The 24,006-nt window shown below is 40.2% G+C and overlaps 2 protein-coding genes across 4 annotated transcripts in view; one reads left to right on the forward strand and one right to left on the reverse strand.

Annotated features, from left to right (window-relative positions):
- Positions 1-2,530, reverse strand: part of SPATA6L (spermatogenesis associated 6 like) — a 44,577-nt gene extending 42,047 nt beyond the window's left edge. For 2 of the 3 annotated variants that reach the window (XM_063455094.1, XM_063455092.1), the window contains exons 1-3: positions 2,264-2,530; positions 1,828-2,027; positions 698-835 (exon numbers count right to left, since the gene is read on the reverse strand). In XM_063455094.1, coding sequence (XP_063311164.1) covers positions 698-835; positions 1,828-1,866 — 177 coding nt within the window. In that variant the 5' untranslated portion in view covers positions 1,867-2,027; positions 2,264-2,530. Of the gene's footprint in view, positions 1-697; positions 836-1,827; positions 2,028-2,253 lie in introns of all 3 variants that reach the window. The other variant, XM_063455093.1, reaches the window with a different exon arrangement.
- On the forward strand, positions 2,464-22,892 carry CDC37L1 (cell division cycle 37 like 1, HSP90 cochaperone). Its single transcript, XM_063455095.1, has 7 exons — positions 2,464-2,575; positions 3,427-3,707; positions 7,060-7,144; positions 9,280-9,395; positions 10,903-11,025; positions 15,004-15,156; positions 22,485-22,892. Exons 2-7 carry the CDS (start codon positions 3,441-3,443, stop codon positions 22,578-22,580), a joined length of 840 nt encoding a protein of 279 aa, XP_063311165.1. The 5' UTR covers positions 2,464-2,575; positions 3,427-3,440; the 3' UTR covers positions 22,581-22,892.
- Positions 22,893-24,006: the final 1,114 nt, after the last annotated feature.

Raw genomic sequence — 24,006 nt, forward strand, 5'->3', positions numbered from 1 at the left:
AGATTTTGTGTTTTTACAATGAAGGCACAACATTTATTTCTTATTTGCCGTATATTTTTTCTTTGATATTTTGCTTTACTACAATAAGGTATACCAGCTTAGTGTGGTTTTAAGGTTTTTAGTAGAATATTAAAATACTGTTATTTGAATTATTTAAACCAGATCCCATACTGGAGCGCTAAGAAAAAAGCCTTTTCCCAAGCTATTCTCAAATAAAATTGTTTTCTCCCATAATATAAAAGTAGATAATTTGGGGGAGGGACTAGGAAATCAAACCTTTTTACCCCCACATCTAACTACAGCTTTTATATTATAGAAGAACAAATGTTTCTTTCAGTAGATCAACTTATTTTGATGTTGCAGTATGGGATCCAGTTGTCTGTTAACACACATATGGAGGTGAAGCCCTTACTCTAGCATCTCCTAACTGACAAGTATACATCCATGAACCTCCAGAGCCTATCAAGAAATATTACTTTTTTTTTTTTTTTAAACCACTGCATTACCATAAAAATTTAAGTTGGCTCAGCAAAGGACTTTCGGATACATTATCACTGTTTCAATCCAACAAAAATAATAACTTCACACAATTACGTGAGACCAATGTTTGCTACATATAATAAGAAATGAAGAAAACCATCTACATGTTTGAGGTACAAAACCAATGAAATACATAAAAGTAGGAAATATTTCTCACCTTTTCAAATCTCATCTTTTCGTGAAACAACAGGGGAAATACAGCAGGAAGTGCTCCGGTCTCCTTATTTTGGTTCATTACAGAAACACTGAGAAAAATATCATCTCTTTCTGGCAAAAATACCCCAGGACAAGTTACCTAATTGGGAGAGATTTCAAAAATAAACTTGAGTCATTTTGTAAAGATGGAAAGGTCTGTATTATCAGTGTACTTGTGTAAATCAGTGTCGACAACAGATACCAAACCAGTTGGATTAAATATGTACACTTAGTAGAGCAGTGAGTGACAACATTGAATCACTTTATTAAAATCAATGGTCCAACTATTATCTGAGAGCACTGTAGCTAACAGAAGTACATAGTTCCAGTATTTGAAACCCTTGATAGACTATTATTACAAAGAGTGATGTTCCTAATTTCCAACAATAACAGGAGAATGGACTTTGCCTTGCCTTGGTTGTCCCCTGACCCCACTGCCTAATCCCTGCTGATGCTGGCATATTGGCCCCTTCAGGCTTCACCAGAGTTGTAATTAATGGGAGAAATTCATCAGTGTCACAGTAATCAAGCACTCAAACCACACAAACCACTGAGGTTTTCAACAAAATGAGATATAACATTAGTAGCAAACAATCTCATAATAAATATACTGGCATCAGTATAGCAATTAATATCATTACATAGACAGTATGGCTTTTAATAGGCCGTGTATGCTAGTAAATATCCATGCAAAGAGCCATGCCAGTGGATGAAGACATATAAACACAGTAACATAACAAGGAGACTGGGGTCCCATTACTTTTTATATATGGGCTTTACCCTGCTGTTTCTGGGGCCCTCCTACCAACTTATAGGAGAAATGTTACTTCCAGGAAAATGACAGTTCTTTAACCCCTTAAGGACCAAACTTCTGGAATAAAAGGGAATCATGACATGTCACACATGTCATGTGTCCTTAAGGGGTTAAAGTGTTTGCTGGGGAGGATAAGAAAAACGTACTTCCATGTTGTGGACAACTTTGCGACCCCATTATGAATGATTTATATGCCTATCCACATTTGGGCATCTACAGAGGAATGCAAGTTTAAAACATAATATTAACATGGTTAATAATACTAGAAGTATTCTCACCGCATGGATCTGAAGCTCAACCACAACTTTTAAAGGCATTTTTCACGATTCTACCAGAATTGAGGAGAAAAGGTTGCCAGAATCGATGAAAGTTCAGTGAAAAATCAGGAACTTGGCAAAAAAAAAAAAAAAAACACACAATCCTTTTTCTTCACTCCGAACATTAACTGGTCATCCCAACTTAATAATTTCTCCTGTTCCTGCAAAACAAATGGAAACATATGCACATATTATACTGGAGAACCTTATGCTAAATTGACATCATCAGTAGGCGAAGTGCTAGTTAGCTAAAGTGTGTGTACAATAATATGAGAATATATACATACACACATATATATATATATATATATATAAAGTGATATAGACATATATATTGGTGTATATATACATATATAAAGTGATTCATTTATTTGCAGTTGAGATTACATTCAATCACCTATATCTGTTCCCTCCTGCTGGTGTTTCAAATTCCGCCTTGATTCCACGGGGAAGCGTCCTGTTTCCTTGGAGACGCAAACAGCCAGAACGACACCTTGACGTCATCACTATGCGTCTCCTCGTCCCATGGTCCTTTTCGGCCACCGTCGCTGTATGGTCTTCGCGGCCATGTTGCTGGAGGCAAACCATTCGGTTAGAGCAGGGGGCAGGCGCGTGCGTTGTATTCCACGGGGAGGCGAGCTCGGGCTCAAGTTACCGGAAAAGGAGGAGTTGGCATTTCCGGTGTGTACCGTTTGATGTTTGGTTTTAGGTAGGTGTGTGTAATGCTAAACTAAACATGGTGAAAGGTTTAATAAACACCGCTCCTACTGCTGGGGGACTAGTAACTTGTCCCAAACTGTGCTGCTAGGCGACATACCACACCGGGATAACTAACAGCAGCTCTACAACAGATCTACCATTATATAAGGGTTTGCTAATGAGTGTCCTGAACAGAATAGCTCTGACAGTGGGCAAATAACACTCCCTGTCTACTGCCAGCGAGTGCTATCCATGCATTCAACACACAAGAATAGTGAGAAGATCCTGGGTGACTTGTTCATAACATTGTTTCCCCCCCCCCCCCCCCCCCAGACATAGTTAAGATTCTTCATCTACATCAGGTTTCCCCAAACTCTGGCCCTCCAGATGTTGCTGAACTACAACTCCCATGATTCTATGAATGAAATAGACTGAGAATCATGGGAGTCGTAGTTCAGCAACATCTGGAGGGCCGGAGTTTGGGGAAGCCTGATCTACATATTGCATGTGTCAAATGATTCAAAGATAATCAAGTATCCGTGTTTTGTTTTAAATAAACCCTTACAAACACTAACATACAAAACCAAAAATATAGACTTTACACACACACACAAACAGTGAAAATCCGTCTATGTTCTTGTATCAAGTATAGAAATGTTTTGTTTTGATATGTAAAGTAAGAAAAATCTGTTTTTGGTACTTGTGGTTTAATTACTCATATTATTCAGAAATACAAAATGCTATGTTAGTGTGAAGAAATGCTAAGTACCATATTTATTTTTGTGAATTTGATTAAAACATTTGCTTCCTCTGGCACGAGTGTGTAATTTATTTATTTATTTTTCTTTTCTTTCATTCTAGAGACAACAAGTGGCATGGACTTGTCTTGTCCACAGCAGAATGAGTGTGTCGGTAGCTCTGTGGCAAGCAAATGGGACTTGGCAGAAGCACAGCAAAAACTGAACAGCTTAGCTCTGCATAATTCAGAGTCTATAGATCAAGAAAAAGCCAAGGCTAAAGAACAGTTGTCCGAATTAAAGCGAAGGGAAGAAGAATGGAGGCTGAAAGAAGCAGCTTTACCTCCTACTGAAACCTGGGGACTGTCCGCTTCAGATTTCCGTAGTCAAGATGTTTTTAATAAGGTACCTAATTGTTTCAATGCCATGTAAACATTTAGTTCCAAGTGTAACTGTTAATATACAGAACACACTTTCTGATATTAAAATGTATCCATGCATTGTGCTATCAGAAACGCTAGCAAATGTTTTCATGTAATGAAAACGTGGTGCCTCCCACACTTGTCAATCTGTTGTCGGCACAGAAGTCTGTGCCAACCGAGTAGCTTTCTTTGCCAAAAAATGTGTGACCAAGGAGAGCAGCATTAGTCTTTTATGAGTAGTTCTCCTTCTCTATCTCAGCAACTACAATACATATACAACAGCTTCTGTGATTAAACCTCTAGGAAGTGTGCTTAGTGTTCAGAAGTGAAAATTTCAGTAGAAACAACACTTTTAGAATTGGGGTCAGAAACACCTTTGTTCCGATTCCATTAGCTCCACAGAGTTTACAAAAGTGGCAAGCACTCTGGGCTAGAACACACCTGCGTTTCCTCCTTGTCAGTGTGCTATACTACAGCTTATTGAGAAGCATAGGAAAGCCGCAATGTGTGTGCACTTGTGGCTCAACAAGTAGTCTCTTGTCTACGACCTTTGCAAGCTGTTTTTTTTTTGTTTTGTTTTTTTATAGCTATTCCCCCCCAAACAAAACATGCAGAAAAAATATATGCGTGTTTTCGGTGGGGTTATGTCTACTAAATTGTTTTAAAAAAAAATTAAAATCATTGGAGTGTTCCTTTATGTGTATACTTAAAGGATCACTATAGTGTCAGGAAAACAAACTTGTTTTCCTGACACTATATAATCTTTGGGGGACCCTCACACTCAGGGTCCCCCTCCCACTGGGCTAAAGGGGTTAAAACCCTGTTCAGCCACTTACCTTAATCCAGCGCTGGTGACCTCTCCTCCCCTGCCGACGTCAGCTCCCCAGTGGAACAGAATGTGCAGGAGCCGTGCGCGCATTCTAGCAGTCCATTCTAACAGTTCAATGCATACCTATGGACGTTCTGCACGCTGGATGCGAATTTCGCATCCAGCGTCGCAGAAGCGCCTCTAGCAGCTGTCCGGAAGACAGCCACTAGATGTTGGATTAACCCTGCTATGTAAACTCTGAAACTGCTATGTTTACATGTCAGGTTAAAACCTGAGGCACATTGCACCCAGACCACTTTATTGAGCTGGGTGACTATAGTGTCCCTTTAAAATTTAGGAGATTACATCATGATCCAGTTAAGACAAGGCAAAGCCAGGGTACAAAGGGCAGATCTTTTAACCATGATTGACCGGGAGCTATGATTTGAAACACTTATTTGCATGGTAGAAAGTTGTGGTTTTCTGTATTTTATTTTTCACACTTCGCTTATACATACTTGTTCAATTTAGAGCTTTAGCATTTAAAGGGACACTATAGTCACCTGAACAACTTTAGCTTAATGAAGCAGTTTTGGTGTATAGAACATGCCCCTGCAGCCTCACTGCTCAATCCTCTGCCATTTAGGAGTTAAATCCCTTTGTTTATGAACCCTAGTCACACCTCCTTGCATGTGACTTGCACAGCCTTCCATAAACACATGTAAAGAGAGCCCTATTTAGGCTTTCTTTATTGCAAGTTCTGTTTAATTAAGATTTTCTTATCCCCTGCTATGTTAAAAGCTTGTTTGACCCTGCAAGAACCTCCTGTATGTGATTAAAGTTCAATTTAGAGATTGAGATACAATTATTTAAAGGGACACTATAGTCACCTCAATTACTTTAGCTAAATAAAGCAGTTTTATTGCATAGATCATTCCCCTGTAATTTCACTGCTCAATTCACTGTCATTTAGGAGTTAAATCACCTTGTTTCTGTTTATGCAGCCCTAGCCACACCTCCCCTGGCTATGATTGACAGAGCCTGTATGAAAAAAAAACTGGTTTCACTTTCAAACAGATGTAATTTACCTTAAATAATTGTATCTCAATCTCTAAATTGAACTTTAATCACATACAGGAGGCTCTTGCAGGGTCTAGCAAGCTATTAACATAGCAGGGGATAAGAAAATCTTAATTAAACAGAACTTGCAATAAAGAAAGCCTAAATAGGGCTCTCTTTACAGGAAGTGTTTATGGAAGGCTGTGCAAGTCACATGCAGGGAGGTGTGACTAGGGTTCATAAACAAAGGGATTTAACTCCTAAATGGCAGAGGATTGAGCAGTGAGGCTGCATGGGGCATGTTCTATACCCCAGAACTGCTTCATTAAGCTAAAGTTGTTCAGGTGACTGTAGTGTCCCTTTAAGGTAAATTACATCTGTTTGAAAGCGAAACCAGTTTGTTTTTTTTCCATGCAGGCTCTGTCAATCATAGCCAGGGGAGGTGTGGCTAGGGTGGCATAAACAGAAACAAAGTGATTTAACTCCTAAATTACAAAGAATTGAGCAGTGAAATTGCAGGGGAATGATCTATACACTAAAACTGCTTTATTTAGCTAAAGTAATTTAGTTGACTATAGTGTTCCTTTAACCCCTTAAGGACCAAACTTCTGGAATAAAAGGGAATTATGACGTGTCACACACGTCATGTGTCCTTAAGGGGTTAAGTTAAGTATAATATTAAAAATCCTGGGAAGTGGCAGTTCCCCTTTAAATGTATATGTCTGCGGTGTAGCTCGGTTAAAAACAAGGATTATTCACCAAAGGCTGAATTTTAACATCAAATTCAGAAAGAGAAATTAAACTATATTGTGCAACATAGAGCATAGTATTGACCACACGTGAATTCCCAAAACCATATAAATAGGTCTGCCAACTGTTAGCAGTACGTGCTCAGTGTATTAAAAAACATAGCATTGTTAAGGGGGATGCCAAAATTATCTGCATACTTTCCATTACATAGAGAATACAATTGTAGTGTAGTTCAAGACCAGTATTTTTTTTATTCAACAGATTTGTGTGTATGTACATATATATGTGTGTATTCATCCACTAGACACCAAATATGGTGTTCTGACTATAGCTCGGTATTTTTATTTCATAAGCAACACTTTTTGCTTACAGTTTGCTAATACATATTTAATTCACCTCATTATGGTGTACAGTGAACAAACCCTGTTGATTTTAATGTTGGTGAATTAAACCATACGAGAAGAAATTATGGAAACTGAACAAATACAAACCGAAAGAGATGCATGGTTCTTTTTAGATGTTGCATAAAAACCTGTTATCTAATGCTAGGCCTGATGCACTTTAATAATGTAAAATTGTATGTGTGTGTGTGTGTGTGTATGTATGTATGTATGTATTTATATATATATATATATATATATATATATATATATATATATGCACACTGTTAAATCATTTTTCTAGGAACTAATTCTGTTTTTTACTTCCCATTGATCAGAGCTTTATTAATCATGTGAAAAACAGGGAAGATGATCAGCCTAGAAGTTTTATTCAGAAATATGAAGATAAAATTCGACATTTTGGTATGCCTTCAATCTTGTACATTCTGCAATGCATACTACATCTTTGCATGTCCTGTTTTCTTGATAACTATGCAAATTGTAATTACTATTATTTTTTCTTTTCAAATAATAGTTTAATTTTATGAAGAATAGTAGAATACAAGTTAAATGGTCAGTAAGTAAACGTCTGTAGGAAATTGCACATATGCAACTTTAACTTTCCACTATATATTGGAGAAATAATAGATGGGACATATAAACTAGTATAAAGTCTAAATTGTTTTGTTTTTTTGTTTGTTTGTTTTGGCATATGTGTATATGATATGTGTACCATGTAATGAAAACTTCAGGGATGAAGTCAGTGCATGTTTAAAAAATTAAAAGGGAGTCACGATGGAATATTTCCGTCATGTGTGTTTTATTTGTTTATTTTGAAAGGTGCTTAAAAGTTAAGAGATGTATGTAAGATGCCCTATGGAGAGTCCCCTGTAAAAATAATTGATTGCTTGAGGAAATTACTTGGTAAGGTAATAAAAGCATCAAAGCATTGACTCTTTTTCCCGGTTATAAGAAAAAATAAATCCATGTTTGATTGAACAAGGTTTTTACTTGTCCTTACTCAAGTGCTGAGCGTTACTCAGCGCTGCCAACTGCTCTGCCTTCTGCAACATCATCCAGCACTCAAGCCGATAACCAATCCAATGCTCCTCATAGAAAAGCATTGAATTCAATGATTTCCTACAACCTGTAACCTCACGTGATCTAGTTTTACTCAGTCAGTGCATTGGAAGCACCTCTAGTGGCTGTACGCAGGGCAGCCACTAGAGGTGTGTTTAACCCTACAATCTAAATATTGCAGTTTCTACAAAACTGCATTGTTTTACGTTCCAGGGTTAAAATAACAGGACAATTATATCTAGACCCCTTCATTGAGATGAAGTGGTATGGGTGACTGTAGGGGTCCTTTAAATTGCTGTTAGCAAATAGATGTATATTTAAATATGTTGTGTAGATATAGCTATTTGCTTATTTTGTTTCTTGAAGTGGTACAAACCTGCAGATACCTGATGGGTTTAACTTCATAGTTACAGCAAAATCACTGGCCCTTTAATTTCCATCGGTTTTTATTCAACACTTTCAAGATCTCTGTGAAACGGTTATTGTCCACTGTTAAACAATTTTTCAAATGGTTAACCACAGAAGTAGTGTCCCAGGTTCTGCTCGTGCTTGGCTAAAGCACAAGCACCACCTTGAGTAGCAAAGGGGTGACAGTGATAAGCTCAGAGCATCAGCTAATGCACTCAGCCTATCACTGGCAACTCATTGCAAATATGACATGACAGGCGACCATTGGGAGGCTCTTTGCTCATCACTGCCACCCTTTTGCTGCTCGAGCTAATGCTTCAACCTTAGTCGGGCACTAGAGATCAGGATGTCTGGGGATACTAGTTATGTATTAAAGGACCACTATAGTGGCAGGAAAACAAACTCGGTTTCCTGGCACTATGTAGTCCTTAGGCCCCCCTCCCACTGGGCTGAAGGCGTTAAAACCCCTTCAGCCACTTACCTTTCTCCAGCGCCGGGCTATCGGCGCTGGGGAACTCTCCTCCTCCTGCCGACGTCAGCACCAAATGCGTATGCGCGGCAAGAACTGCACGCGCATTTAAACCGCCCATAGGAAAGCATTACCCAATGCTTTCCTATGGACATCCAGCGTCTTCTCACTGTGATTTTCTGTGAGAATCGCGGAAGCGGCCTCTAGTGGCTATCAGTGAGACAGCCACTAGAGACTGGATAAACCCTCAGTGTAAACATAGCCGTTTCTCTGAGACAGCTATGTTTTTAGCTGCAGGGTTAAAAAATAGAGGGACCTGGCACCCAGACCAATTCATTGAGCTGAAGTGGTCTGGGTGCCTATCGTGGTCCTTTAAACAATTTGAAGGCTGGTTAACACTGGTATGCTGGTTCCAGGGAGCTCCAGACTCCATGGCCACTTTATTGGGGTGAAGTGTTTATGATGCCTGGAGTGATCCTTTAAAACAGAAATGCTTATGTTCCTATTTCACCTCATCTGCTAACCTATATAGTTCTGACAAGCATCCTGGCTGAAGTGACATCTCTAATTATAGCTCTATCATTGTTTGTTGGTTTTCTAGGCATGCTCAGTAGATGGAATGATAGTCAGATTTTTCTGTCGGAATATCCAGATCTTGTATGTGAGGAAACAGCTCAATATCTCCGTTTGTGGTGTTACCATTTAGAAAGTGAACAGGTACTATCACACCACAGGTATAATTGGAATCTATGTTGCTGTAATTGTATTATTTTGTGAATATGATGAGTGCAAAAAGCTATATCATGAATAATCATACCTACACAAGATTAATATAAGAACAGATTATTTAAAATCGGAGTCATTTTTGTGTGGGAGAGAGATGTACACTGAGAGAAGTGAAATAAAGCACATATGCTGTCTGAATTTCTTTATCGTACACTGAAGAACTAGCTTTTGTTATGGTGTACAAATATATGGCTGTATAAATCTCAATCCTCAATCTTTAGTTACTTGTTAACATTTGTTAAAGTTTGTTTCCTATTTCCTGATATATCCCTACATCAAAATGTTAAAGTGCTGCAGAATATGTTAGCACTATATAGATGCCAATAGTAATAATTATTATTAAACTGTTGCAACTCTTCTACATGTCGACGGTGAGCACATTCTTAGACTCTCTCTTTACCCACAATTCCAGAGATCACTGTGTTCATATGTCCACTTACAGAAACCTAATCTGTCACAGAATACTCTTCTCTTGCGGCAGATTAGAGTGGGTACTCGGAAATAGATTTGGCATACTAATTTTATTTTTCAAACATTCGCTCACTCTAGGTCAGTGTATACAAATCTTTATAGACTTGAGTAAAAATTAATAGGATGGAATTGGGGCTTTGTCTTGTATTACCGATGCGTCCCTTTAAAGTAATACCCTTTTTATGCTTAGGCTATATTCATCATAAATAAGATAATATTACAAACATGCAATTCTATGCATCTCAGACAGACATTGAAAACAATAAAAAGGAAGACCTTTTTCTTAGTACCAGTGGGTCAAACAGTAGTAATGGTTTTTATTTTGTCTGCCCACCTCTCTCCCTCCTTTTTGTCCTTGGTTCTGCAATTAGCCTTGAACCTCTGTGTCCTGCGAATTTCAAAATTCTACCTCTGGTCAGAGGAGTAGCATATTTCCTTCATGCAAGATCATGTTCTCAACAATTTTCATTTTCCACAATGCTGCAAAAACAAAAAATTCTTCACATCAATTCTGTTTTCAGTTTGGCATTTTTGGTCTTCGAATTTAGAGTCCCAGGAAAAATTCTCTCTTTAGTGAAGTTAGTTTCCACTTTATCCTCGATGGTCTCTGAGGTGGAAACTTGCCCAACCTTTTGCTTCCACTGTATCTAGTGTATAGATGCTAATCGTTTCATACAAAACGTGTTATGGGAGCACATAGAAGCAAGTGTAGTTGCTAGGTTTGCAGTTTCAGCTTGCTTTTTTTTGTGAATATAGAAGTAAAATTGCACAAACTTGTCAAACAAAATGTGCATAACTACAGAGTCCAACTCCTCTATATTTACGCTGCATGTGCACTTAATTGCCTTCACTGCAAAGCTGTTTTTGAAGCATCTTTTACTTTAAAGCATAGCTTACTGATCATAGAATGTCATCAGGTCTGCCTTAATGGCATCTCTGCTTTTTTTTTCTTTTCTTGCCATTACAGAAAACAGCACTTATGGAACAAGTGGCACATCAAGCAGTTGTAATGCAGTTTATTATTGAAATTGCAAAGAACTGTAATGTGGATCCAAGAGGATGTTTCCGTTTGTTTTTCCAAAAAGCCAGAGTAAGTAGTAATTTTGTCTTTTTATTTATGTATTATCATCATCATTACTGCACAACAACCAAGTGTTAGATCGTATTCAATAAAAGTAGTTGGTGATTATGGATCGATCGATATTGATTTTTGTAAAAAAAAAATTAGAGCCGATACCGATAATTTGTGAACTTTTAGGCCGATAGCCGATAACTTACCGATACCGATATTCTGTACATTTACAATGTTTTAAAAATACACTATTTCTACACAACTCTACTGTTAACTGAACATGTTTATTATTTTTTTTTTTTTTTTTGCAAATCATTTTTTTTTTATTTATTTATTAAGGTCAATGCACAAAATATACATGCCAGTAAAAATTTATGTTTTCAAGAATATATATATATATATATATGTGTGTGTGTGTGTGTAGTGGATGCAGTGTATATTTGTGTAGTGAATGCAGTGTGTGTTTGTGTAGTGCATTTTTTTTTTTTTTTTTTTTTATGTTTGTCCCCCCAGCCCTGCATCTTACCTGGCCAGGGAGGGGGGGATATGTCATTCCCTGGTGGTCCGGTGGCATGGACTGTGCAGAGGGGGTCCAGCACACTCTTACTTACCTTCCCAGCAGCTCCCTTCAGCTCACCTGTCTAACACGCGTGGCTTGTGTGCCGCGCGAAGCATTGCTATGGTAACCAGTGGCAACACTCTGACGGCCGTGGGACTCACAAGAGTTAGACAAGGGAGCTGCTAGGAAGGTAAGTAAGAGTGTGCTGGGCCCCCAAGGACCGCCGCGGGCTCCCCAAGACCCTGATGGCACCCCTAGTCTGCATTATTGGCAATATCGGTATCTTTATTTACCGATATTGCTGAAAATACCGAATATCTGCCGATCATATCAGCCAGACCGATAATTAGTCGATCCCTATTGGTGATATAGCATTTTATTGAATAAGGTGAAAAATAAGTGACCATGCATCCTGTGCTGCTAGTGCACTGTTAGCTGTATGACCAACTTTGTTTTGGTCACAAATAATGACATGAAATGGCACTGTCCTTTCTGAGTTCTTCATACAGCTACAAACTTTAGTAAAAAGGGTATGTATATTGCAGTCAAATGTAAGATACACTAACGACTGCTTTTTGTTATGTACCAGTCGGCTTGTGATAAATGAAAGAAAAACAAAAACGTCCATTTGCCTTGCCATACCATTTGCCATTGGTCTCATGGGAAAGGCATCATGTTGCCTGATGCACCATATATATCTGTGGCTTCTCTTTTTTTTTCTTATATCTTCATTTCAGAAGCAAAAGTGGTGGGTAAAAACTCTTGAAAGTTGATCAGTAAAATGGCAGAATATTGTCTAACATTATATTAGCTGTAAGAAAAAACAGTCAGTGTGAAAGTCATGGGAGTTATTTTCTAAGAAAAATGTAAATGAAGGAAGAAAGTTTGGAGTAATAACAATGACTTATAGGCCTCTAGCATGGGTGGCATTGCTTACGTAAAGCAGTAATAAAAAGGCAAAAGCAATTTTGAACAGAGTGAATTATAGTGTAATTACCTATGTTGGTAGATTGTGCCACACATGGAGTCCTTGTTCCAACAGACTTTGAAATAATAATAAAAGAAACCAAAACCCCTGCACTCGGCACAAACAGTGGTATAATGGTGATTTATTTGGTCGTTTCGATGCACCGTGTCTTTCTCAAACCATAGAAATGTTCATCATACTTTATATTAAATAAGTGAACATTAACTAACAAACCAATCACAGAGCAGTGCAAAAGATTCATGCTTTTAAACAATTATGAAGGTGATTTTGTGAAATTAACATTATATTGTCTTAAAGTGACATTGCAATACAGATGGACAATACCTGTGATGCTTAACCCCTTAAGGACACATGACGTGTAACATGTCATGATTCCCTTTTATTCCAGAAGTTTGGTCCTTAAGGGGTTAAAGTGATATATACCAAAAATAATTTTGGAAAAAATAACGTAGACAACATTGTTATGACGAAGGATCTACATATGTTCAGCAACACACTATAATGCTAAACAACTTGGTGGCATTCCATGCAATAATGCATCCTTGTGCATACAGCAAAAGGTTTCTTTTTAAATGTTTATAGAAATATAAATTTGATATTCAATAAAAATCTAATAGTACAATGGCTATCATTTGCCTAAATAAAAGACCACACCTCACCCCATTTGTAAGTCCACCCAATGTAATTTTAAAGCACAGTTTGTGTTAATATATTTCATAGCTGAGGACGCGTCTACTTCATGGGTAGGCTACTGTAGTACAAAACATCTGGAGTGCCGAAGGTTGCCTATCACTGGTCTAGTTAGATGCAAAATGCATACACTTTTGCTATTTTTCTGTTTTCTGTACACCCCCCACCCCTATATGTTGCAGTTTGAATGTAGGCGATATTACAACTCCATTTCTCCCTTTTCATCTGTTATGTGGTTGCAACAATGCACTGTATGCCTATTTTGAAGAAATAAATCAAGACCTTATTTTTTAATTGAGTCTTCACGTGAGCAGTGACGGCATGTTTGCACATTTTTTGTGGCTTAAGAAAGACACTTCTCACATCAAAACATTGCCATTCTGTGATGACTGAATAAACCAGCATTGTATCACTTACTTTGCTGTGCTGAGACTGTATTTTCTTTTATTTGGCAAGACAGTCCCTGTGTATACTACTAGCTAGATCAACACTAATATATAACAATAGTAATAACATTTATAGGGTTTTTAAACTAAAAGTCCACTTTTAATAGTCTGTGAAATACACAATTCATTATGAGTGCTAAGCTAGAAAGATAAGGATTTCCAGCAGCTGTCCGAGGAGAGAGAACGTGCTAATTGTTGAAATACCCGTGGTAGAAGGCTGGCAAACAGCTGCATATATCTGACTCTTTTCTTTGACTGTAATAATCCTAAGCATTCACAATGCAATGCCCCATTTCTGAAGAAAAAAAAATGATATGGAGACAGAGAGAGAATGAGAGTTTGTGTTAGACTCAGAAAAATAATGAAAACTTAAGTAGATTTCAATATTTGCATGTTTATCACTTTATAACTTTTTGTTTTCTACAGCATCCCCTGCTTACAGTCATTTAATGTTTCCTTTTACAAATACCGTATTTATCGGCGTATAACACGCACCTCATTTTCAGAAGGAAATTCCAGGAAATTTCACCCCTTTCCATAGTATTCTCCACCCCCTCCCATAGTGTTCCCCCCCCTCATCCCATAGTGTTCCCCCCCCTTTCCATAGTATTCTCCACCTCCTCCCATAGTGTTCCCCCCCCCTCATCCCATAGTGTCCCCCCCCTTTCCATAGTGTTCTCCACCCCCTCCCATAGTGTTCTCCACCCCCTCCCATAGTGTTCTCCACCCCCTCCCATAGTGTTCTCCACCCCCTCCCATAGTGTTCTCCACCCCCCCCCCCATAGTGTCCCCCCCTTTCCCTCCCCTTGTCCCATAATTACTTACCTGTCTTGAAGCGTGGGCCGGTGTTCAGCGCGCACCGCGGTACTGGAACTTCAATTTCAGGTTCCGGTTTCCGGCGGGACTGAAAGGAAGTGCACACTTCCTTTCAGTCCCGCCGGAAACAGGAACCTGAAATTAAAGTTCCAGTACCGCGGTGCGCGCTGAACACCGGCCCACGCTTCAAGACAGGTAAGTAAATATGGGATATCGGCGTATAACACGCACCCATCATTTTGCCCCTATTTTCAGGGAGAAAAAGTGCGTGTGATACGCCGATAAATACGGTAAGTCACAGATTTGCTTTTTGTGTACAATTTTTTATTTATTTTTTTGTTAATTTATATAAACTTGCAGTTAAAATTTTAGTTAAAATATGAATTAAACAAATACATGGATGTAACTGATCTGGAGCAAAATTGCATTTCTTTATGATCCAGTAATACACTTTTAAATCACGCAAAACAATTATTTTTGTCTACTGTAATAATTAGACAAAGGAAGAAGGATATTTAGAAGCCTTTAAAAGTGAACTTGAAGTATTTAAATCAAAAGTTCGCATGCATGCTGAATCCCAAAGATACGAAGCCGCAGTGTTCCAGAATGCATTTTCTCCTGACATGTATTTACAGCCGTGCCATCAACAGGTAGGTTGTTTTACCATTGTAGGTTTTGCTCATGCATGTGTTTGTTTTCACCCTCTAGTAAATGTTATATTCACATTTGTATTTTGTTCTAAAACGGTTTGTTTTCGGTGTTTCCTAAAAAATTCAACTTATATAATTACACTATAATCTGTTCAATGAATACTTTTAACCAAAGCCTGATTGCCACCTTGATATTGAGGAGGAATAATTATGTCTAAAAGTGTAAAGAATTTCTATTTTCATGACTTCTTTGGGAGCAGTTATTCAAATGAGTAATCAGGCGTAACCTGAATTAGGGATTATTCTAGCTTTAGTGACTGAATAATCTAAATTTTATTAACGACAGGAGGCGAATATTTGCTTTTCTTTTCTTTACTGAACCTCCCAGCAGCAAAGGAACAGTTAACAGCAATGTAAAAAGTTCAACCAATCAGATTGTATAACAGTATTATATGATGTCATCAAACTCCTCCCATATCCTCTTTCTTGCTGTGGTTGATGGTATGTCTGTGTCAACCGTGTAAACCGTAACGAACTGTGGACCAAGTTGGAGTCCTGAAGTAGTCAACCATGTAAATATTCAGCGTGCTTGAAGAATCCATATATACACGTGTAGGTATTTTTCACACTAAGGGAATAGAGAAAAGACGTGAGAGTATAGGTTCTCATACTAGGTGAATGCAATTTTATGGCATGCGAGTTAAGAACAAACTGTAGTTACTCCTTGAAAAAGATATTGAATATTTCAAACACTAGGTTAGAAGTGTTATGGCGTGAACCTATGGCAGATGGTGTATGAAGTGTGCGGAACCGGTAGACTGGAACATGCATAGTAACTTACCTGGGTGGGTGTAATAATAGTGAGAATAAAGAAGGGGGGGGGGAAATATTCGCCTCCTGTCGTTAATAAAATTTAGATTATTCAGTCACTAAAGCTAGAATAATCCCTAATTTTATGGCAAGACAGGAGGCTTCATATTTGCTGTTTTAACTCTCCTATACAATAGAAGATGCAGCATCTGGTATAGGTTTGAAATAGAATGTACGAAAGGTAGACTCCCTGGACCAATCCGCAGACGACAAGATGTCTGAGAGGGAACTACCCGCACGAAAGGCTGAGGATGCGGCTGCTCCTCTGACCGAGTGTGCTCCAAAATTGGAGTCAACACCTGCTTGGGCTAATATCCATCTGATCCACCGTGCGATGGTGGGGGTCGACACCGGTTTGTGTGGTTTGACATAGGACACGAGAAGGGGTCCTGTAGATGGACGTAAAGTGGTTGTGGCATCTATGTAATGTCTTACGCAGAGCGCCACACAGAGTGACTGTCTGTTTGGAAAATAAGGGTAGAAAACAGATGAGTTAGACTTAGTACGCCTGGTAATATGAAATGTAACGCCTTCGGGTGAGAAGACGATGGCGTGGATGTCGAAGGCTCGAATGCCTGAGACCCTAAGGAAGGATACCAGACATAGGAGTAAGGCCAGTTTGGCAGAGAGTTGACGCAAGGTCAAATTCTCATTTGAGGGCCAGGATTCTAAAAGGGAAAAAACCTGAGTAATATCCCAGAAATTGGAGTATTTAGGAAGAGGAGGTCTGGCCAGCCTGATTCCTCTTAAAAGTCTACAAACCGACGGGTGTTTTCCTATTGATGCATTATCAATAGGGTTATGGGCCGCAGAAATATCTGATCTAAAAACGTTAATAGATCTATAGGATTTGCCTTGGTCAAAAAGGGTAGATAGTAAATTTAGAATGATCGTCAAAGGTGCTGAAAAGGGATCGGTGTCCCTTTCCAGACACCAGCCGGCCCAAGATCGCCATGCAGAGAGGTAAGCTCGTCTGGTACCTAGGGCCCATGAGTCCCATAGGAGAGCCTGAGCTGTCTCCGAAAGTCCCGACACATTCCAGGATCCCCTGAAACGGTCCAGGCCACAAGTTGGAGTGGGTGACAGAGCCCTGTTGGGTCTTTGAGGATGTCGGGAAGTCAAGGAATAAGAATTGGGTAATTCTGGTAACGCTGATAATTCTAGTAGGGTTGGGAACCAAGTCTGGGCTCTCCATAAGGGAGTGATGATGACTATCGTTACTACTAGGGCTTTGACCCTGTAAAGGGTGCGTTGGATCATGGAGAAAGGTGGAAACGCATATGCGCCTGTCACCGGCCAAGGATGCAGGAATGCATCGACTGCTCGGGACTGGGGGTCCGGGAGCCAGCTGAAGAAGGCCTCCGTCTGGCGGTTGAGCCGAGGTGCGAATAGGTCCAGTGATAGGGGACCACGAAGACAGTGAATTTGATAGAATAGGTGAGGGGCCAATTGCCAATCGCTTACGTCCCTCCAATGGCGGGAGAACCAGTCTGCGACTAGGTTGTCTGTGCCCGGAAGGTATTCCGCTCTGATAGACAAGATTCTCTCTAGGCAGAATTGGTAGAGTTCCTTGGTAAGATCCAATAGTAACTTGGATCGGGAACCCCCCAAGCGATTCACATAACGTACTGCAGAGACGTTGTCCATGCGTAGTACTAGTGAACAATTGAAGCAATCTTTTGCGAAACTGCGAATAGCAAAAGATCCTGCGATCAATTCTAGGCAATTGATGTGCAGTGCTTTCTCGGAGGGGGACCAAAGGCCTCCTGTGGACCGTTCGGAGCAAGTGGCGCCCCAACCTAGGAGACTGGCATCGGATTCCAGAATGAAATCCGGTTGGCATCCGAAGATGGCTTTGCCATTCCAGGCTTCCATGTTGTGGAGCCACCAATGAAGTTCTTTACGAACTTCGTCTGTTAGGTGGATGTATTGATCGTAGGAGGTGGAACGGTGTAGATAGTATGTCTTGAGCCGTTGCATGGCTCGGTAGTGTAAGGGTCCTGGATAAATGGCCTGGATAGAGGCGGACAGTAGGCCGATAATATGGGCCAGATCGCGTAAGCGAATCTGGTGGGTTGATAGTAATTTGCAAATGTCTTTTTTTTTTTTTTTATAGTTTTGATTTTTGTGGAGGGTAATTGCAATATCGCTTGTACGGAATCTATGAGGAATCCGAAGAACTGAACCTTTTGAGAAGGTTTCAGGGCCGACTTCTGAAAATTGATTACAAAACCTAGGTTTTGTAGCAAGGCCGTTGTCATGTCCGTGTGTTGGCGTAAGAGGTCTAAATCTTGAGCCATTATTAGGATGTCGTCCAAATATATAATGGACCGAATCCCTTGTGATCGGAGTAGCGCCATCACTGGTTTAATCAGTTTTGTGAAACACCATGGTGCGGAACTTAGACCAAATGGAAGGCATGTGAACTGCCAAATCTCTTCTTGCCCGATGAATTGAAGAAAGACTCGATGATTGTGAGCCACGGGGACTGTGAGATAAGCGTCTTTGAGATCGAATCCGGAGAACCAATCCCACGCAAAGGAGGTCTCTGAGAAGATGGATGCCCTCCATCTTGAAGTGGCGGTACCTGACATAGTGATTCAGGTCCTTCAGATTGATAATTGGACGTAGGTCTCCAGTTTTTTTGTGGACCAGAAAAATGTTGCTGATAAAGGTGTGTGGAAAGGGGGATTTCTCTATCGCCCCTTTGTTTACTAGCTTGTGTAATTCTGTTTGAAGTGTCAGGTTGTCTGGTGTAGACATCCGTAGTGGTGTAGGTGGAGTGTCCTGGAAAGGAAGTCTATTTTGAACCTTTGTACTGTGTCTAGGACCCATAGGTCTTGTGAAATCAGTTCCCACTGTTGGAAAAAATGGGTTAGTCGACCTGCTATAGGTACATTGAAAGAGGTAAGGTTTATCACCTGAAGCAGTGCGTCCGCGTAAGGAGGCAGATCCACGTCCCCGGATAGATCCTCTATTGTTGAATAATTGTCTGTGGGGTGAGGCCTGTAGCCTGTGAAGGCAATTCTGCTGTTCGTTTGGCCTCTATAACGTCCAGCTCTCCCAGAAAAACGGCCTGACTGGGAGCGAAAAACTCTCCTTATGGGCCTTATTTAGGGTAGTGAATACCGCTACGTGTTTGGAGAGATCTTTCATGAATGAGTCTCCAAAGAGTAATCCGTTGGCCTCTGGTCCCAGTTCTCAGGAGCTCAGATAAGCTAATTTAACGTCTAATTTATATAGTGCCGCCCTGCGTCTCTCTGTGGATATGGCTACGTTTGCGTTGCCTAGGAAACATAGGGCTCTCTGGGCCCATTCTCTGACCGTATTTGGGTCAAACTAACCGCTATTTATAGCTTCGTCAGCTAGGATAAAAATTTGAATGACCGGGCCTGCGGTGTCTAGGAGTTTATCTTGGGCTGTCTTAAGACCTTGTTCAATGCCCTTGCGGGGGGTCTTTGCCCGTCTTAGTGAGGAAGGTCACAAAAAGTGGATCAAACTCTGGAGTGAGAGCCACCTTATTGGGAATGGTAGGTCTGGGGCACTCAACTATGAGTTTTGCCCTAATTTCTTTTTCAAGTGGTTTGCGTAACCACATTTTGCAAAATTTCTAAATATGTTCCGGTGGGGCCCATTCTGCCGACTGTGGATGTCTGATGACCCTAGGGTCAAATAAGGGGGCACCTGAAGCATCCAGGAGGATGTCTGGTTCGGGTTTGTCTTTTGGAATGATAAACGTTTCCTTGACGAATTCCAATGAGGTATCCCCTAGCACATTCGCCGAGGGGTCCTCATCAGAATAGCCAAAGTAGTCTTGAATTTCATCGCCCCTATGAGATGTAGAACCCTCCAAGGGGTCAAAATTATCTTGTGCTGGGCGATTGATTGCTAATTTCAGGGATTTGGCAGGAGCCTTGCCCTTGCCCGCGGAAATACTACTCCCTTTCCAAGGGCGTTTGCGAGTTGGTTCTTGGTCTGAGGGCTGAGAGTCCTCTGAGTCAGAGGGTATGTGAGTGATGGGATTGATATCGCCAGTTTTTTCATGGAAGGCTGCTAGCCAGACTTTGAGTTCTTGAGACTTTGCGGGTTCATTATTAACAGACATGTTTTAGTTTTAATGAATGAGTTAACAGAAAATCTGAGATCAGATTGAAATGGGGTTCACCCAAAGTGTTTAGTGGGTTAAAAATGGGGGTCACCCAAATCAACGCAGTTGGTGTAGCGGGCGGCACAATAGTGGGGAAGACCACTAATTTATTCAAGTGGGTTGTACCACTGTATCAAAGAAATGGCGGGGTTACCACACAAATAGTTAGACCCTTTATTAAAAGGTGTATGTCTGTTTGTATTAAAGTGTGATGCACTTTAAATAATATATGTTATGCCAGTGAGGGTCACTCACTTAAGTGAACACTTGTTAGAAATTGACTAATAAAGAATAAGGTGGGGGTCACCCACAATAAACATACAAAGATGAAACAATTTTAACTGATAAAAAAGGTGGGGTTCACCCACAAGGCCTTTTAATACTAGGATGAGTAAGTACAGCAGATATAGCCTGTTAATTGAAACACAAAAGGATATAATGAGAATTCAGTATGCAAAGTGGGCACTTTAAATATTGATTAGCGATCAGTAAGGTACTTACCAAATCCAACGTTGGGACAAGCGATCTGTGTCCTTTGAGGTGAAACTGCGGTTTAAAATGGCCGCCGCCAGAAGAAAGGGCGGGAGGAAGCGCGTCAGAAATTAGCGCGAAAGGGCGGGAAAACCGAAAGGTGCGGAATTGAGCCGCGGACTCTTGGGAAATGGAGTCCGCGGTAGTAATAATAAGTTGAAAGTAGAGCCGCGGTCACTCGGAAGAGACCGTGGCCGCAAGCAACAAAATAGTCGCGGGATTAACCCACTCGTTTTAAAGGGGAACACACAATAAATTCAAATAAGTGGTAAATGCTGAGTGCAAGTGTAATAAAGAATAACAGGCACAATAAATGGTTTGGAAATAAATAATAACTTAAGAAAACATAGTAATAAGGTAATTGTTAGGTTAAAATATAGTATAATGTTAGAAAATGAGAGCTATGTAAATGGAACAGACTCACCTGGGAGGCAAGCAGCAAAGAAAGAGGATATGGGAGGAGTTTGATGACATCATATAATACTGTTATACAATCTGATTGGTTGAACTTTTTACATTACTGTTAACTGTTCCTTTGCTGCTGGGAGGTTCAGTAAAGAAAGACAAAGCAAATATGAAGCCTCCTGTCTTGCCATAAAATTTATGTTCAAGCACTAAATAAAACTTGTTTCCATGTATAGTAATATTCACGTCTGGGCATAGAACACTAGCAAATTAACATTCAGGCAGCAATGTAACCTTGGTTCTCCACATGTTCTTAAATCACACATTCGCTAGTGTTTGTTTAGTGAACTGAAAATTGACTGGGCAACTGCACATAGTTAAAAATATGTGAGATGGAGAATGGTTTCCAGTTGAGCTACAATGCCCCACATTTTCCAGCTTAGTGAATTAACAGCAGCGTGTTTAAAAAGAAACTCCAGCAACCCTAAGCACTACAGTCTACTGTTGTGGTTATGGTGACAGGTGTGCCCTGGTACGGTCTCGCTGTAATTTGTTAAGCTATGTTAGAATGGTTTGGTCACTTAACCTGGGCACTTGCAACAGGAGAAGTTGGGTGCCTGCCTCAAGCTAAGCACAGCCAATGCAGGCGCATGCTAATTTTCTCTCAGTAGTTGCTCTGCTGGATTCTCTTCAAGGAGAATTTCACAAGCAGGGGGTTTGGCCACTTGTAGCATCCAGGTAAGTTGTCAATTGTGCTCAAACTGTTTGATAAATTACACTGGGATTGTGTCAGTGGGCTGTTGTACTGACTGAAGCCTCTGGTTATATCTCCACAATAGTGTCTGCATTGAATTGCATTTAGAAGAAAATAATTGCCTGCCTTGCATCATATTTTGAAAATAATCTTCTAAAATAGAGGTATTACAATACCAAAGCCAAATACTATGTTTAATACATCTGGCCACTATAATTTTCATATGAAGACTTTGTTTTGTTTTTGTTTTGTCAAGCAATTTGAATAGTGTGAAAAAAAACATAGCTCTTAACCTAGCCTCCTTCTCAAACCATGCATGACTTTCACTTCTGCATTATCTGTCCAACTTTACACAACACTGATACACTGCTAGCATTGCATGGTTTGTCAGTCCAGGTTTAGATCATTAAAATTGGCTTCCTCATTACCAAAGTGTCATACAAGGCTCCCGAAAATTGAGGTTGGGCTCCGATAGACCTTGTGCATCATAATCACTCCAATAATATGTGGTTGTGCTGCTTAGATTTCCTTAAACCATATAAAATAATACAATTCACACTTAAAGAATGTAATAGCTTACATGTGATTTTTTTTTTTTTTTTTTTTTTTATATCCCTCTAGAATGTTTTCCAAAGTCATCCAAACCTCAGTCCGCATCATTTCAACCCAAACAAGCAGACAGAAGAAGAGGACTCCAAACTCATGGACATTCTGTAACACGGATACATTATTGCTACATGAACCAGTGTGGCTGTATTCATATAAGTGACATTTACTACTACTCAATGCTGCACTTTAATCCTTTTTATTTTTTACTAACCCCCTGAGGGTAATTTAAGTCCCTGATAAGTTTGTGGTGTCTTACAGCGTGAACGTTTTGCTGCTATCTGTCGTACAGGAAAATGGAAGTGAATGCAGTGCTTCTGCCACAAGTAGATTTTGCCTTCTGCCAATGACTTGGTTTTGTATTGTTTTAGGAGAAAAAATATTTAAAACTTGAATAAAAAATAAATAGTATTTACAATATTACCATTTTACTATTTCTTCTTGCAGTAACTAGAGTAAAGCTATGGAGAAATTAATTAGTGCCACACTTGGGGAGAAAGGGGACAGAGCTGGCTCTCTGGTCATTTCAGTTTAATGAGGAATTAGATATATTCAGTGTTATTCACTAAAGCAAGAATTGTAAGGAATTCAAATTGACTTAAAATTTAAGGCAAAAATAGCTCAACTGTAAAAATTATCCATGCCCACTATGTTTCGTGTTGGTTACTTTGGCCTTAAAGTAACCCAGATAGTGTATAATTGTTTGCAGGGCCGGTGCAAGGATTTTTGCCGCCCTAGGCAAAAGTAAAGTTTGCCGCCCCCACCCCCCCATGTGACATCACAATTCCCCACCCATATGATCTGCCATGTTAACCAACGCCAGTGCTGCAGTGCCGCCGTGTTTACATTAAAAGGCCTGCAGGGACAGGCTATAGACACCAGAACCACTACATTAAGCTGAAGTGGTTCTGGGGACTATAGTGTTTCTTTAATGTGAGGTAAATTAGAGATTAGTGCCACGAATAATATACTAGATTGCCTACTTACAACCAGATGAGGATGATGATGGTCTCTAGCTGCAGTCTGGCTCCACTGGTCTGGTGAAGAACAGGATCTCTGGAGGCTGTTTGTAACTGTGGTCAAAAAAATCAATGTTCTGGGAGAACGGGAAGCAGCTCCCTTTTTTGGGGGCCCTTTACACAACTCAAGGTCTGGGTCCCAGGGTCCACCTTCATGTTCCACCAATGAGTTTGTTCCTTGTCACTCTCTTTCTCCCCCTCCCCCCTCCCTTGTCACTCTCTTTCTCCCCCTCCCTACCCCACTCTTTCTCCCCCTCCCTCCCCACTCTTTCTCGCTCCCTACCTTGTCACTCTCTCCCCCTCCCTTCCCCACTCTTTCTCCCCCTCCCTCCCCCACTCTTTCTCGCTCCCTCCCTTGTCACTCTTTCTCCCCACTCCCTTTCTCCCCCTCCCTTTCTCCCCCTCCCTTCCTCCCCACTCCCTTCCTCCCCACTCCCTTTCTCCCCCTCCCTTTCTCCCCCTCCCTCCCTCCCCACTCTCTTTCTCCCCCTCCCTCCCTCCCCACTCTCTTTCTCCCC

The sequence above is a fragment of the Pelobates fuscus genome, chromosome 5 (assembly GCF_036172605.1).
Source record: "Pelobates fuscus isolate aPelFus1 chromosome 5, aPelFus1.pri, whole genome shotgun sequence".
Lineage (NCBI taxonomy): Eukaryota > Metazoa > Chordata > Amphibia > Anura > Pelobatidae > Pelobates > Pelobates fuscus.

Coding starts and splice junctions, on each gene's coding strand:
- CDC37L1 (XM_063455095.1), top strand. CDS start 3,441: ATGGACTTGTCTTGTCCACAGCAGAATGAGTGTGTCGGTAGCTCTGTG. Junction 11,026..15,003: donor TGTTTTTCCAAAAAGCCAGA/GTAAGTAGTAAT, acceptor TGTAATAATTAG/ACAAAGGAAGAAGGATATTT. Junction 15,157..22,484: donor TACAGCCGTGCCATCAACAG/GTAGGTTGTTTT, acceptor ATATCCCTCTAG/AATGTTTTCCAAAGTCATCC.